At 45.3% G+C, this 17,111-nt stretch overlaps 1 protein-coding gene across 1 annotated transcript; it reads left to right on the top strand.

Moving 5' to 3' along the window:
• Positions 1 to 11,328: 11,328 nt before the first annotated feature.
• On the top strand, positions 11,329 to 16,487 carry RPTN (repetin). Its single transcript, XM_014868199.3, has 3 exons — positions 11,329 to 11,453; positions 12,711 to 12,868; positions 13,656 to 16,487. The coding sequence occupies exons 2-3, from the start codon at positions 12,731 to 12,733 to the stop codon at positions 15,690 to 15,692; spliced, it is 2,175 nt and encodes a 724-aa protein (XP_014723685.3). The 5' UTR covers positions 11,329 to 11,453; positions 12,711 to 12,730; the 3' UTR covers positions 15,693 to 16,487.
• Positions 16,488 to 17,111: the final 624 nt, after the last annotated feature.

The following is a 17,111-nucleotide window of genomic DNA, read 5'->3' as shown; positions in this document are numbered from 1 at the left end:
CCTTCTTGATCTTACAGTCTCCCACCTCACCCTTTCCCTGATGTCATCCTCTTTAAATGAAGAGACCTAACTTTGCCGTTCAACCATGTCAACAGGCATTTACAGAGCACCCACCAGGTGCCAGGCACTGTTCTAGACACCGGGGCTACCAGGTGCTTACTCTCTAGTGGGGGAGACAGAGCCCTCAGGAGGCCCACAGTTCAGCAGGGAGGAGGCAGGTGCAGCACAAATGCTGAGCGCTGCAGAGGTGGTGACGCAGGGCGGGAAAGGGAGGCTTGCAAACACGCACACACCGAGGCAGGGCCTCAAGAGGCAGTGCAGTGATTCCCGGGCCCTACCTGGGTCATGCGGAGAGCTCAGAATCCACTGCTCCCTACAGACAATCGAGGCTGGTTTTAGTGATAAGAATAATTATAATAACAACTACTAGTGTTGAGTTGAGCATGTGCTAAGTATTGTGCTAAGCCTTTTACATAGAGAAAAATATTAAAGCAGCTAACACCTCAGGTGCCTACTATGTGCCAACAGAGTTCTAAGCATTTCGTCTTCACTACAACTCTATGCTGTGACAGGGATAAGTGACACTGAAAAGCCCAGCATCTTCATGTTCACAATCTAAAGGTGGACATTTACTGAGCAATAAGAAGGAAAAAGGTAGATGTTAGATCTATTGAGAGAAGCTGATAGCAAAAGCACCAGACTGCCATTATGGACAAGCCTGCATGTGCTCTGGGAGGACTGAGGGACACTGACACAGACTAGGATTCAATAACAAAATCAAGCACAAGCTAGCTTTCCAAAGAAAGTGCTCCACATGAAGCTGCTGAGAGCACAGAAGTTCCCATCCTCCAGTGGCTGGGCCTGGTGACAGGAAGAGGTGAGAGCAACAAGCGAGTGACTCGCAACTTCACTTACACCTGAATCAGCATTTGCAGACAGCAGAGTGGGCACACCGCTACTTGAGCATACCACATCTGCGCCACTGACGTCATCCTCCCTCCTCAATCTCAGGATGAATCCTTCGAGTTGAACAGTGCTGAACAGCTCAGAGTTTGCAGACCCAGGAATGGAAGCTGCACTTCCAACTCCAGGTCCCACTTCTCTCCCCTATAGCATAGTTCATGGGCTTCACACTTGAACTGTTTTTCACTAAATGTATTATTTTGCATTTGCCTGCAAACAAAATTCACGTCACTTTCCTGTCCACTTTCTGGACTGAAGAGATGGTCACTCAAAATCATAATCATCTCTGAACAAATGATAGAAACTGCCCTTGCTCCCCTCTGTCCTCCCCTCTCCCATTCACAATCCTTCCATTGTGGATGTTGCCTACCTCCTCTGCTGCAGGATGCATCACTCTCTAAGAAGCATTGAAGAGAGCCTCATGAGTGATGCTTCGTGGCTATGGGAATGTATTGTGAAGGGTCAGGTCATGGCAAAGGTGAGAGTGTAGCTTAAAACAGATGATATAAAACAGCCTACTTTCCATAGTCCACACTGTTAAGACTCAAATTACTGGCACAGATTTTATTAGCTTCACAAAGTTCCTCCATTGCTTCTCAAATAGTGTAGTTCAGGTCAGCATCTCACCACTGTGGGTGGCTAATATATTAAATCATAACAGTAATTAATCTCTGCCCATAAAGTACTTGAGCTCCTGACGCATTCTATAAATAGAGGCCTAAATAAATGCAGCAGTGTGCCCAAGGAGGTCAGGACCTCTGACACCCAGCGAGTTTCCAGATAATGTGATAATGGCCAGGCCACCTAGGAAGGAAAGGAGAGGATGCACTGACTGTACCCTCCCCTGTACCAGGTGCTGGGCGAGACACTCTCACCCTGGGGCTCGCTCAGTTCCTACAACAAGGCTGAGCAGAACTGCAGGGCTTCCCATGCATGCCTGCCTGACCCTCGGACCCTTGTTCTTTCTGCCTGTCACTGAATCAGTAAATGTGACTAGAGAAGAAAGAGGAGAACAGAGAGTGCCAAGACAATAAGATCCCGTGTCATACACCTGTGATGGAACATCTGGGTTCGAACTACAGCTTTACTAGTGATTTCTTGTGTGACCTTGTAAAAAGTTACACCCTCTCTCCTGGGCCTTAATTTTTCCCTTTCCAAAGACAGGAAGATTCTGGGTAGTTGAAGCTCCGTGTTCTATGGAACCTGAGAGGCTTAAGGTGCAGGGGCTTTGGTCCTCCCAGGTGGCAGAAGCCCCCTGCCCTCACCTTCACCAGCCCACCTCCTCATGGCAGAGTCAGGCTCCAGAACACCCCGCTGAGGGGACTACTGGCCTCTCCACATGCACACCAGCAGGAGCGGACTGGCACGCTGCACACATGGATGGAGGCAAGATGCTCAGATAGGCAGCCAGGCTCCTACTGACTTTGACCAGCCTGGGCAACAAGTCACAACAAAATCCTGCCTGGGCCTCTCCCTCTGCTGCCACTTTTTCTCCCTTATCCCTGAACTGTGGCCACTCTCCCCTCTGCTCCTGGCACAGGAAGGCGCTGCTGTTTCTGGATGCTGCAAGAAACTAATGATTTCTTTCCTGCAGGGTGACTGGGGCCATGTGGAGCATTTGTGACCACAATAAAGAGGTTGGGGATTAACAGGCCATGAGTAGGCAGAACTCCCATGGTAAAGTGGTGTGGTATTTGAGCCAAGTCATGGCTGGGGCACACAGAAGGGTGTGAGCCTGCTGGGGCGTGGGCACCGGGGGTAGGAGCCGAGGAGAGACAGTGCTTGTCTGGGCTAGTCCCACTGTGGGGCAAGAATTAATGATGATGAGAATTTGCTCTTCCCCCAACCCTGGCCCCCAGCTCTGCCATAACCTCTTAGAATCTTTTTTACTGTTAATGGGTCTGTCTTTCTCACTTAACATTTGTCAAGAGGATAAATGAATAGATGAATGAATGAACCAGCCAATCTATGAAGAAAAACTCTGGCTTGGCCTCAAACCCCTCAATCTTTCCTTCTTGTTTCCTGACTGTGCCAAAAACGTGTTAGGTGGACATGACAAGTAGGTGTATCATTCGAGCGTCAGCTGCCCTCATTTTTGGGACCAGGCAATAAGTCACAGAGGATTGGGGACAGCACCTCTTCCCACTCCCAGATAATCTCCAACAAAGCCTCTAGGCCATCCTGTAGTGACCTTTATCTAATACTTGTGTGCTTTGCTGGCAAAGGCCTCAGAAGGATTACTTCCCTTACTGAAGCTTTTGCAATAACTCCCTGAAATGATCTACTTTTCTCTCCCTACTCTCTCAGGACCCTGGTTCCAGAAGCCTGACAGCTGAGGGAATGAAACATAGGCACGAGCTTCTCAGGGACAGTGGGTAATCCGCTCCTCTGGGGAGTCTTAGGATTGACACCTGCCGAGGATGGCCTGGGCTCCGACCACCAGAGGCAGAGGCAGGTCGAGTCTGATCCTCACCCAACGCTGCTTTCAGCTCAGAACTCCCTGAGCACATGCTGACTGGTGTCACAGATGCATTCAGCTACTGGCAAGAGCTGTGGCTCCCAGGCTGTGCCTCAGATTCCACCTTCTCACTTGGGCCTGGGAACTGTAGGATCCAGCTATTTTTCTGGGGAAACTAAAGCAGTTCCTCTGGTCTTTCTCTGTGTAAACCCTTCCAGATACCAGTAGCCATCCCCCAGGCCTCCTGAAGTTGTCATAGCCCACCACTGGTCCAGCTTCCAAACCCATCTTCCTGCCCCATACTCTGTAAGGAACGATAATTTTCACAGCATATTCTCTTTGTTCCCAAGACTCAAACCACAAACAAGCTCTAAATCCCAAATCAGAACTCCCTATTAAGCATAGACTTGTAGAAGTGGAAAGTTATCCAGGCCAGCACTGTGGCAGGGCCCAAGAAGGGATCCGAAGAAGGGGAAGTCAAGGTCTCTGCCCTCAGAGAATTCATCGTCTAATTCAGAGGTAAGAACTATACACAGGAAACAGCAGAAAGTGCTAAAAGACAACATAAAATAAGAGCTTAGCTGTGTGTTTCCAAATCCCACTCTACCAGGGACATGGGAGCTCGAGAAAGCCACCAACCTCACACTTAAAAAACAACTGTCCCATGACCAGCAAAGCACAGCTTGTAGGAGACAGGAATTGAGAGACTCTCTTCCCTCCCAGAGCTCAAAGTCCAATGAGATAGACAGCAATGGACACAGCCATCTACAGAATACCAAAGAAAACGTTATAAATACCGTGAGGGGGCTACAGAGCGTGGGGAGGGGACACAGAAGAGAGAAGAGAGTTCTGATTAAGACTTGAAAACATTTTTATAGAAAAGGTAAGTATTTAATGTGTTTGAAATGGGTAGAATTTTAATAGATATAAATAAGAAGGAGAGGGTCTGGGGGAAGAAGCAGCATGAATGAAACAGGAAGGAGGAGAAGTGCAAAGTTCAGTTAGTGGACGTCAAGAAGTCCATTGTGGTTGGGAAGTAAGACGATGTGAAACTGCAGAAGTCTGCTTCCCATGGAGGGCCTGGAAGAGCACGTTAAGAATTTTGCACTTGATTTTTATGGAAAAATCGTAACCATTTATTCTTATATGAAACTGTAATCCTTCTTGAGAGGAGAAAATTACTCTAGGGGATAATGTGAAAAATAAATTAGAAAGGATGATTGGAGGCAGAGAGGTGTGTTGACAGCTACATGGCAGTCCTAGCAAACAGTAACCAGCTCCTCCACTGCACAGCCGCAGGAAGGAAGGTGAAGAGGGGGAGAGAGAAGTTAGTGTAGGATCTCAGAGCGCCAAGAGACCTCAGGGAGCACATGTCTGCAAGGCGGGAAGCCATCCAGTTCATCCAGTCATCGCCTCAAACCCCTCCCTCATTTCTAGATAAGGAAGGAAACTGAGACATGAAGTGGAAATATCTTTTCTAAGATCACAGTGAAACTGAGTGCTGGGCCCTGATGAGAAACCAGGGCTTCCAATTCTCCATCCAAGGGCTCTCTGGGACATCAGGGTGAGGGGCCAGGAAAAGCTGCGGGAAAAGAGGAGGAGTCAGACTGTTCTTGAAAGGGGCACAGGCAAATGCCTGAGCATTGATTCCCACATACCCAGATTCGCAGATTCCCCTCTGCCCATCTGATGGACTTGAGTCAGGAGGTGGAAGGGTGGGGGCAGGGGAACTGAAAACACTAATGGGACCCCAAATGAATTGCTAATAATACCCAAAAAAGGATTGAAACTTCACAGATTTTACAAAGTGTATTTACCTACCTTCCCTACACCATTTACTCCACTGCCACTTCGCCTCGGCGTATGTTCATTCTTTTGATCAACAAACCTTACCAGGTGCCTACTACTGTGGGTTCTTTGACAGCTGCTGGGTTGCAAGGTTGCACAAGACCCCCAGGAGGCGCAGAGCCCCAGTGGTAACTCGCATCCCCTGCCCCTGCCTAGCTGCATCTCAGCCAGGCTGGTTTAGCCTGTTAGCATCTGCAAGTCAAGGCCTTTAAACTAACCATCCCTCTCAGGAGAGTTTCTTAAAAATAACTCAAAACAGTTTGGCAGTACCTCAAAACACTAAACATACCATATGACCCAGCAACCACAGTCCTAGGTGCATGCCCAAGAGAACTGAAATCATACGTCCACACAAAAATTTATACGCGTATGTTCACCGTAGCATTATGCATAACAGTCTAAAGGTGGAAACAATCCAAATGCCTATCAACAGACGAATGGATAAATAAAATGTGGTCTATCCATACAATGGAATATCATTCAGCCTTAAAAAGAAATGAAGTACTGATGCATGTTACAACACGGATGAACCCTGAAAACATTATTCTAAATGAAAGAATCCAGTAACAAGAGGCCACATATTGTATGATTCCATTTATAGGAAATTTCCAGAACAGGCAAATCTGTAGCGATAGAAAGTGGATTAGTGGTTGCCATGGGATGGAAGAGGGCAGAATAAGAAATGACTGCTAATGGGCACAGGGTTTCTTTGGCCCAGATGAAAATGTTCTAAAACTAGATTTTAGGGATGTTTGCACAACACTAAGAAACATTGAATTGTACACTTGAAATGGGTGAAGTGTGTGGCATGTAAATTATATCTCAATAAAGCTCCCTAAAAAAAGAAAAAGAAAAAATCAGAAACTTGACCTGAATGATCCAAATTCTGCCACATGCGGCCAACTTAGAAGACATCTTAGAAGACATGGTCTGTAGCATCATTGACCATGTTCTAGGACTTACCTAAAATTCTGTGGGCTGTGCTCAGCAATGATTTCTGACACTTTCTAATTCATTTCATTGAGTGAAAAAATATGGCCTGAGACATTGGGGGGGGAGAGGGATGATGAGATCACGTATCCAAAACTAAAAGCCTGTAGTAGAACGGGCTGGGCTACAAGCTGCCTATTGGGAGGCCCACTCCGGACTAAAACCTGTGACTAGACCCCCAGAAACCTCAGTCCTCTTTCCTTTGACTCGGAACACATTTTCTGACAGGGTTAAAATACCGCTGAAGCCAGCGTTACCTTCAAAAACCACTGACTCTCACAGATGTCATTAAAGGGGAAATGGCCTATAATTAACAGAAGGGTAATTCATCTGCAAGGAAAGATTTTAAAATGAGAACTTAGTTGTGCAGATGATAATAAATGACCTTTCAATATCAAGAAATCACAAAGAGTTTTATGTCTTTTAATTAGTCCCCTCCTTTGCAGGGGAAGGTGTTGCCCCATCTGCAGTTCATCTACCCACTTAATGCCAAAGGGCTAAGCAGGAAAGGGGAACCTGCCCCAGGGGTACACAGGGACCTTTCCTTGCAATACAGACAGGCATCCTCTGGGTCCTGTGGATTTCATCTCACTCAATAGGCACCCAACATCACAACAGAAGGAAAAAGGAAGACTAAGAAATCCATGATAATTGCCCTTAATGATTTGGTCAAAATACGACAAGGAGACTCCCTGAACACTCCATAAGCTCAAAATAGTACCCATCACACCTGCTAGGCACATCTGCATCTCATGGGAAATGACCGCAAAGGCTTGCGACAGAGTCAAGAACTGTAGAGAATGGGCAGCGAGCAGAACTTCTTCAATCTTATTCTGTCAACTGTAAAGACAGAAGGCTACTTTTTCTATGCAGGTTTTTTAAAAATAAGTATAAGCATCTGTCCCGTCTCCTCAAATAGATTACAAGCTCCTTCAGCGTTGGAACCATTTAGGTACTGGAGAAGCATAGGAAAATAATAAATATTTGACTGGTCAAACATCAGGAGGTTCTCATTTCAAAGTTGGATTCCTTCATAGCATGTCATTAGGAAGTTACTTTATTCTTTTTTTTTTTTTCTTGAGGAAGATTAGCCCTCAGCTAACTACTGCCAATCCTCCTCTTTTTGCTGAGGAAGACTGGCCCTGAGCTAACATCCATGCCCATCTTCCTGTACTTTATACGTGGGACGCCTACCACATCATGGCTTTTGCCAAGCGGTGCCATGTCCGCACCCAGGATCCGAACCAGCGAACCCCGGACTGCCAAAGCGGAACGTGCAAACTGAACTGCTGCGCCACCAGGCCGGGAAGTTACTTTATTCTTACATCAGCTTTTGTGGAAAGCCATTTCTCTCACTGGGGAGTGGGCAATCACCAGTCCTGTTCCATAAGAGACAGGATAACATACGAGTTATGAATGAAGGCTTTGGAATCAGGAAGATGTGGGTTCACACCCCAGCTCAGCTGTTGTAAGCTGTATGACTTTGAGCAAGTTACTTACCCCTCTCTCCTTCTCTTTTTTAAATTATTTTATTGAAGTCACATTGATTTATAATATTATATAAATTTCAGGTGTACCTTATTATATTTCAGCTTCTGTATAGACTGCTTCATGTTCACCAATAGTCTAGTTTTTATCCATCACCATATACATGTGCCCCTTTACCCTTTTCGCCCTCCCCCAGCCCCCCTCCCCTATGATCACCACCAATCTATTCTCCTTATCTATGAGTTTGTTTATCTTCCACATAAGAGTGAAATCATACAGCATTTGTCTTTCTCTGTCTGACTTATTTCACTTAGCACAGTACCCTCAAGGCCCATCCATGTTATCCTTCTCTCAACCTCAGTTGCCTTGAATGAGAACTGAAGATAATATTCCCTGTCACATGGGATTGTTGTGGGTATTAAACAAGATAACATACACAAAATGCTTAGCATAGAGCCTAGCACACAATAAGACCTAAATAAATTGTAGCTTTAAACATCTTCCCTTTGAGACCACAAGGTCACATTCTAACACGAATGGAAATAAAAGCATGAAAAACATGAACAAAAACAGTATAGGTCCTCATGCAATTTACAAATGCTAACTAAGTAACAGAACACCCTTAATTGCCCTCCCTGATTTCCACAGAGGAAGATTGAGGAGCACAAAGTTCTGAGGTCTTTATCAAATTCATGAATGGAGCAATGTTAAAATACAACCTCTAAAGCCCCTGCTAACCCTAAGATTGGAATCACAGAATCTTAGAACGTCAATGCCGAAAGAAAATTTACAGATCAGTCCAACCCTTCCCTTTTGTAGATGAAGAAAGTCAAGGTCAAAGGGTTAAGTGATTTGCCAAAAATTACCTGGTATGTTCCATGATTTCTTCAAATACATGTTATTTCTAGCCCCTGCATCCTTCCTTTTTCCTCTAATGAACCTCTCTCAATACTCTATCAATGACAGTAGCAATTCGAACTCCAAAGAAGGAGCCTGTGTATCCTACTTCCCAGTGAGATTGAAAGGTCCTTCAGACAAGGACTGTGTCTTTTCTCTCAGTGCCTACAAAATGGGTCTCCAGTGCTCACCAATCCCCACTGATTAACTGATTGACTGAGCAACACAAACAGTTCTCTGTTTGTCCTATAGAAACTTGCTAAGTGTTGAATGAGTGAATGAATACAGAGTAGACCCTACTGTTATGAGCATAATCTTTCTCTCCACTGCATCATCAGGCAGAGAACTGCCCGTCTAACCAAGAAGCAGTTGCTAGGGAGCCCTGGAAGATGTCAACATCTTGGGGGCCACAGCTTTGCTGCTTTCTATCACAACGGCTGTTGTCTTTACCCCCTACCCACTCCACCCTTACTCCCCTTATTTGCCTCTGGGGTCACCAAAACTTTTCTTGGTTTTTGGTTCTAATAGGTAAGAAGAGAGAGAACTGAATAGCACTCATAAGTCCAGATACAAAAGCAGAAAGAGAATCTTAGCGTGACTCAGCTCTCAGCGTTTATAAACAGACTTAAGCAAGTCCTGACCAGGGTTGGGAGACCCCAAATGGCAGAGCGTGCAAGCTGGAGGGAGGACCACAAGACTCCAAAAGGGAGAAACCCTGTGGAATGCCGATAGGGGTGCTGAATCTTAGACCGGATCAGGCCCCCTTCAGAAGTCACATTTCTTCAGTATACCACAGTTCTAGTTATTTAGGCTTGAAGACTTGGAGTCTCTCCTGACTTCTCCACTGTCCCTGCCCCTCTTCTAATCTGTCTAAAACCCCATCCTTTCTTTTCGTCAATCATCCACCTATCTTCCTACACGTAGTTTGGAACTACTGCATCCAGATCAAAGTCCCTATCACTTCTTACATGGGCCATACATGACTCCTAACTGGTACCCCTGCTCAGACATTCCTCTTTCCAATTCATCCTGTACACTACAGTTTAGGGCGGCTAACTTGGTCCTGGTTGCCCAGAACTCTCCCAGTTTTAGCACTGAAAATCTCATGTCCTAGGAAACCCCTTGGTCCCAGACAAAGTGAGACAGCTGGCCACCTTACCACAGTCAGATTAAAAGCTTTCCCCCAAAGATGCTTTTATCATGTCATTTTCCTGACCAAAATGTTCCCTGCTTTCAATTTCTCATTAAAATAAGCCCTAAAACAGGCCTCAAATCTGCCTTAGAGAATGTATAAGAAAATATATTGGGCTGGGCTCAGGAAACAAGGACCCTAGGCCTGGCTTTCATCACAGCCCTGTGGGACTCTTGGCAAATCATTCAAGATACTGGGGCCTCAGTTTCCTCATCTGTAAAGTTAGGAGACTAAAACTAGATTTCCTTTGTAGGTCCAAAATTCTCCAGTTCTTTTCTTCTGCATACCCTCTGCTCCAGCCAAACTTAACAGCTCCTTCTAATCCAAACACACCCTATAAATTCTCACCTTTGTGCTTTGGTCTTTCCCTTCTCCCCACTAGGACTTCTCTGCTTTCTTTTCTGCCCACCTGAATCCTTTGAGGAGCAACACAAACCCCACCTACTAGGGGAAGCCCAGGCCCAGCCCATGAAGACTCCACATACGCCTGGGTTTTCTAATACTTAGCACTTCTCAGGTCCTGTACCTGGTGTTCAAAATCTTTTTCTGTGTGAAGTTTCTTTATTCCAACTGATCTAAAATCTCTCTACACTTTTGTGATTCCCTTGCAGAATTCTGAAGACATCATCAATAATAGCTAATGACAACATTAATAACTGATTGATGTATGGATACATAGGGAAAAGTCTAACCAAGGGGCTAGATGGGAGACAAAAGTAGAAAGTAGAGGTAAATCTAGAATTTTTTTCACTTTACACAAGATTCTTAAATGCTTCCATAATTCAATAATTCACTTACTCTACAAACATTTATTGAGAATCTCCTATGCTCAAGACACTGCTGGCATGTCATAGGTGCAGAGATGGGGATAAATGGAGGCCCAGGTCTCTGATAGCATCTCTACTCACAGATATCATAAGCTTCCATGTTGTCCGTCACTCTAACTTTGCAGTAAGACCCTAGAAGGCTCAAGTGGTGGCAGCTCCACCATCATCACACCCCTCCTTCCCAAAATTGGTCATGTATCTACTTCTCCCTCTAGCCTGCAGAGCTGTTAAATGAAAAAACATTAAAAATAGGTCAATACATTAAAATACATATTATCTACCTACACAAGCAAAACAGCCTAAAACAAATCTCTTCCGGGAAGTCTATCCTAGCTATCTGCCTAGAATCTCTAATCCCTCCCTTGACAGATTTTGTGAAGTGACTATATTGATACCCTTCTTTGGTATGATTTGACTGTTGTCTTCCATTAGTCTTGGTAAATGACGCATATTAAGCGTGAACTCAGGCTACATGTCTGTCTTTTGGGACCCCCCACAGCATGCACACACACACACACGCCCCTCTAATTAAATGGGGCTGGGGCTTAAACAGTGTCACCTATTCTCATGACAAACAGGTTTGTGAGCAAGCGGGGGAAGTAAATCAATCAAACAGTCCTCAGAGGGAGAGGTCAAGCTGTGCTGAGCTGGGCTGGGCCCAGAGTGATTCAGGCTCCACAGAATAGGATGGCCTATTAGGACAATTAAAACCCTTATAAATAGGATGAGTTTTCAGGTCTCCAGCATTCTCTCTTGCTTCTGAATCTTCGGCTCATTCCTCCTTAAGCAGGTAAGACATGCATGGGGGAGCAATGACAGCATCCATAAGGCTCTGGATGGCAGCTACAATGTGCTGGGCTGAGGAGGTCTGAGACTACTCCCTGTGGATGATAGACTTAGGTACCCTCCTGCTCCTTTTTCTTGCCTCTAAGAATATGATGATAGCTGGAGTAGCCTACTTCTGAGCCTGTAAAGCATACATGCCTTTGTTTCAGCGTGTCCTAGGCATCCCAAAATGAGGACTAGAAATATTGTTGGGTAGCTCAGTCTCCCATAGTGGAGCATTTACCTTTTGTGCAAGTTAGGCAAGACCCAAGAGTTTAGGGCTCATCAGAGCCAAAGCCCTGGACCATGCGGCCACAGTAATATTCAAGTCTTATTGCAATGAATTGCTATAAGGGGCTCAACTTGTCCCATGCAATTCATTATTTGCTGCTCATCCTTAATCATCACTGCATGATTTGGGAAGTCCACTGTGCTTTGCAATTAGGGCTTCCGTTTGGCCTGTAAACCCAGTAACTGAAATTTTCACACCATAAGAAGAAATATCATTGAGATCTGAATCCCAAAAGGCCCCAGCCTCCCAGCATGGCCAATGTGAACCTACTTGATTGTATATACTTTCTATCATCTAGACAGTTAATTCGGCTTGCTATTTTTATCTGTAACAGTTTTTGTATTTACTGATTCTACTCTATAAGCACATCCCAAAATGACAATCCAGGCAAGAAGTACTTGTTTTAACCTCCCGGAAAGCTTCCTTGGCCCATGACCAAAGACCTCTAGCCTTCCTACCCGACTTGAGTAAGGTTCTTAGAAGATTGAGGCCTATTCAGTGGGGTCTATTTAGTGCCTCCTCCAGGGTGCTAGTCGTTGGTGGAAAATTATGCCTTACTACACTGGCTTCTGACCCTGTGTCTATGGGCTTCCTGACCTCCTTTCCTTTTTGTTTTAATATGAGAGTTTCAATAACCAAGTCCCACCTGGAGTAGAGGATAGGGCGTGTAAAACACCTACTATGTATTTTTTGTGTTTTAGGAAATTTCTGCTCTTTCTGGCAGGGAATCCATAGTTTGTACCCATCTCCCACTGTCATACACGATATTTGGAGCCTGACTCTGGGTCAAAGGGAGTGAGGAGTATGGCTAAAAAAGGGCTCATCATTTCTTAAGCTTCTTTTTCTAACCAAGAGGGGCTACTTTCTCTCTGGAAATGTTGTCTTTGGTCTTCATGCTAAATACAAAAAAACTCTTGTTTCTTCTTTTAGGTTCACCCATCTCTGCCAAAATGGCTCAACTCCTGAACAGCATACTCACTGTGATCGAGGTGTTCGAGAGAAATGCTAAAGAGAATGGGGACAGTGCCTCACTGTGCAAGGAGGAGTTAAAGCAGCTACTCTTGACTGAGTTTGGAGACATCCTCCGGGTAAGATGCATAGACTCTAGGCCCCGTGGAGTCAAGCGTGAGTGATTCTGACATCTGCATCCAGGGCTTGATGGTTTTTTGTTTTATTTGGTCGTGCTCCACCCTGTAATGAAAAGAATTTCAGGCAGTTCCTTCAAAATTCTCTCCCAGCACACGCACATGTATGCATAGGCATGCTCACACATGTAAGTGCACACACACACACCTCTCCTCACATCTGAGCTTGAACAGGAGGGAGTACAACTTCAAACTGGAAATCATCTCTCAGAAGAAAATCTAGATTCATATTTTGATTTCTATATTTTAGTGCTGTTCACACATCTTCTCATTCCTTCATTCATTTATTCAATAAAGAGTCGCTGGGCACTTACTCCCTACCATCACCATCCTAGGCACTGGGGATACAAACATGAATAAAACCAGTTTCCCCTCCCTCCAGGATCTCACAGTGTGGTTGGAAAGAAGTAGGTAAAAAATTAATTACAATATAGCATGTGATAGGAGGGGATAGCTTTCTCAAATGACTGAAGTTAATTATTAATGGAGCTGATTTTAAATAAGTGTATCTACTTCCCTATGGTCACGTTCCCATTGGTCCAGCAAGGGACAGGGTTCTGAGAGCCAGCCAATCAAAGGTTGGAACCAAAACTAAGCCACTTCAGATTAATGGGTTCTCAACTGAGGAAGGCTCATCCAGAACTGAATGGACTGGGACATGGACATTGGCACACATCTTACTATCTGCAGCAGAACATCTGATTTTGCTCTTTGTTTTATCTTCTCACAGAGACCAAATGACCCAGAGACTGTGGAAACCATTCTGAGCCTCTTGGATCAAGACAAAAATGGATGTGTTGATTTTCGTGAATATCTTTTGTTGGTGTTCCAATTGACCCAAGGCTGTTATCATAAGCTGGGTAATGTGTCATGTGGAGAAAGAACCTCCCAGCAAGAAGGGGAGCAGGTTGGAACAGTAGACCATAAGTTTCCAGGAAATACAGACAGACAACACAGGCAGAGGCATGAAGGAGAAAGGCAGGACTCCCACCGCAGTCAGACTGAGAGACAAAATATCTGCCAGGATCAGGCTGAGAGACAAGATAGGAACTCCCACTATGGTCAAGCTGACAGACAAGATAGGAACTCCCACTATGGTCAGGCTGACAGACAAGATAGGGACTCCTACTATGGTCAGTCTGAGAGGCAGGATCAGGATTCCCACTATGGTCAGACTGAGACACAAGATAGGGACTCCTGCTATGGTCAGTCTAAGAGACAAGATCAGGACTCCCGCTATGGTCAGACTGAGACACAAGATAGGGACTCTTGCTATGGTCAAAGATTGAGTCATAAATCTAGCTGTGGCCAGCCTATAAGACAAGGATATATCTTTGCCTTAAATAAATATGAGAAACAAGTTCAGGATTCTCATTATGGCCAGTCTGAAAGATTTGGACAACAATTAAGCTGTGGCCATTCTGGAAGAGTTAGAGAAGACTCTCATTCTACCCAGACAAACCAACAAGAATCAGGCTCTTATTATGGACAGTCTGGGAGGCTGGGCCAGGAATCAGACTGTGGTCAGAGAAATAGGCAAGAATTGCATTCTCAATATAGGCAAACAGACAAACAAGGCCAGAGTTTCCACTATGGTCAGACAGACAGACAAGGCCAGAGTTCATACTATGGTCAGACAGACAGACAAGGTCAGAGTTCCCACTACGGTCAGACAGACAGACAAGGCCTGAGCTTTCAATATGATCAGACAGACAGACAAGGCCAGAGTTATCACTACGGTCAGACAGACAGACGAGACCTGAGCTCTCAATACGGCCAGACAGACAGACAAGGCCAGAGTTATCCTTATGGTCTGACAGGAAGACAAGGCCTGGGCTCTCAATATGGTCAGTCAGAGACTGGGGAAACTGGACACTTCCAAGGGAGCGAAGGAACAAGCAGAGACTCATATGTTGAGCAATCAGGAAGGTCAAGACGACCAAGTCAACAGACTCAAGGACAGGAAGTAAACCTAAATCAAGAACAGAGATTCCAGTCCAGGGAAGGGCTGCAGAACAGCCACCAGGCTTGGGAGCCTGAGGAAGATAGCCAACACCACCAACACAAACTTGTAGTACAAATCCAGCAAGAAAGGCCACTCTGTCACAAAGGGAGGAACTGGCAATCAGGCAGTAGTGAGCAGGGCCACAGACAGACCCAGACCAAACAGAGTCGTGGTGAGGAGCAGCGCCACCAGACAGAGGAAGAGCAGGGCCGCCGAAGCTGTGGTAGACATGGTTGTGAGGGTCAGGAAAGTCCACATGAGGTGCAGGACAGGCAAACCCATGAAGATGAGCTGAACCGTCAGAGACGAGACAGGCAAACCCATGAAAACGAGCAGAACCGTCAGAGACGAGACAGGCAAACCCATGAAGATGAGCAGAACCATCAGAGGCCAGACAGGCAAACCCATGAAGACGAGCAGAACCGTCAGAGACGAGACAGGCAAACCCATGGAGATGTACAGAACTGTCAGCAACAATGGGATTGGCAAACCCATGAGGAGAAAGAGAGGTATCAAGGGTCCCAGCATCAACAATCCTATGGGACTCAGCAAGGCTGTTCTAACAGGGAAAAATTCCGCATGAGTGAGAATGACCAGAGCCAAGGTTCCCAGGGAAGACACAGTGACCTGGCCTTCCATCTACCCCAGAGCAGTGGGAGTTCCCAAAGAAGAGAACAGGGTAGAAGTCACCCTAACAAGGCAGCCTTTGCTCCCAACTCCCTCTATGACTATGTACAAGAGCAGAAAGCGCAAGGGCACTAAGCTGTGTGAGCACCAGAGCTAAAGCAACACGAAGCTGAGGAAGAATCTGCATGTCAAGTTCATCCTTACTTCTGTTTAAGAGATTGAAAATGTATGTTTTCCTTCTCTCCTCTATCTATTTGCAAGGATACTTTTGAAGACTAGCATTCACTTTTAGGGCATTTCAGCTCTTTAAGCAGCCATTCTAGGGTTTTCCAGCTGGGTGAAATCTGAGTGGTAAATTGGGTGAAATAATCAGATCCCAATTTTGATTAATTTGGGGGATTTAAAGCATTTCATGGTTTTCCCTCTGTGTAGGTGGGACCTGGTTGGATCATTGAAGGTAGAAACTTCTCCCAAAAGTTCAGAAACAGGAAAGGTAGTCTGAAGATATACATTATAGCCCAAGGAGAAGCCACCTGGGCTTTGGCGAGCTTTGGCTCCTGTGGATAAAACATCAGGTATTGCAAGCCTTATAGTCTACACTAAAATGAAGCACAGTGAGAGGCTGCTAGGAGAACCAGAGGCCACAGAGGACATCTTTGATGCTGACAACACCTCCTGCGCTCAGGCTCCTACTCCTCACTGGAGGAACTGTTCAATGAGCTACTATCACTAGAGCTGACTGGACCAATTCCAGCTCAATGCCTTTCTAGTTTCCGGTCACATAAAACAGAGAGAAAGCGTATGTCATCTGTTTGCAGTTTCCAAGGGGCCAAAACTTTAAATACATAGCTCCTGGGACCTGAAAACCCTTCAACAAGAAAATCTATGGAAATGTGTTAAAATACCCAATAAATGATTGGTGAGCAATGATCTCGATCACTCTTTTCCTTCCTCACTACGGGGCCATGCTATCTCCATTTGTGGGCCATTTCCCAAGAATAAGACCTCATTTCTCAACTTCTAAGATCTCTTTATTCTTTGAGTTCCTGGGCACTGAAAAAAATAAGAATCAATATGAAACAAACAACAAAGAGTCAAAAAGAATTTAACTAAATATCATTCTCGGCTTCTTCTCCCACAGGGGAGTCACATTTGACCTTTCCCCTTCATTCACCTCCACATTCAAATGGTCATTCAGTCTTGCCAACTCCACATCCTCCATAACTCTTAAATCTCTTCCCACTTCTCCAACTCTACTCCCTTAATCTCCCTTCTCTTCAGTGCCTCCTAGTGACTTTAGGATAAAGTTTCACGACTTAGTATGGCCTATAGGCCCTTCACCGTCCGACCCAGATGACCTACCCAGCCTAGTGTTGTGAAAGTCTCCTCCCAGGAGCATCCAGTGTTCCAGCCATGCCAAGGATTTGGCCTTTTCTTCATAAACCATGGTCTTTCATTCATTCATATCTTTGAATATACCGATCCATAGCCTGGAATACCTCCCCTCCCTTTTCTGCCTGGCAAAACCGTAGGCATCCTCTGTGTCCCAAGTAA

Source organism: Equus asinus, chromosome 25 (genome assembly GCF_041296235.1).
Source record: "Equus asinus isolate D_3611 breed Donkey chromosome 25, EquAss-T2T_v2, whole genome shotgun sequence".
NCBI classification, from domain to species: domain Eukaryota; kingdom Metazoa; phylum Chordata; class Mammalia; order Perissodactyla; family Equidae; genus Equus; species Equus asinus.
Note: the sequence above shows the minus strand (reverse complement) of the source record. Positions and strands in the feature narration are given on the sequence as shown.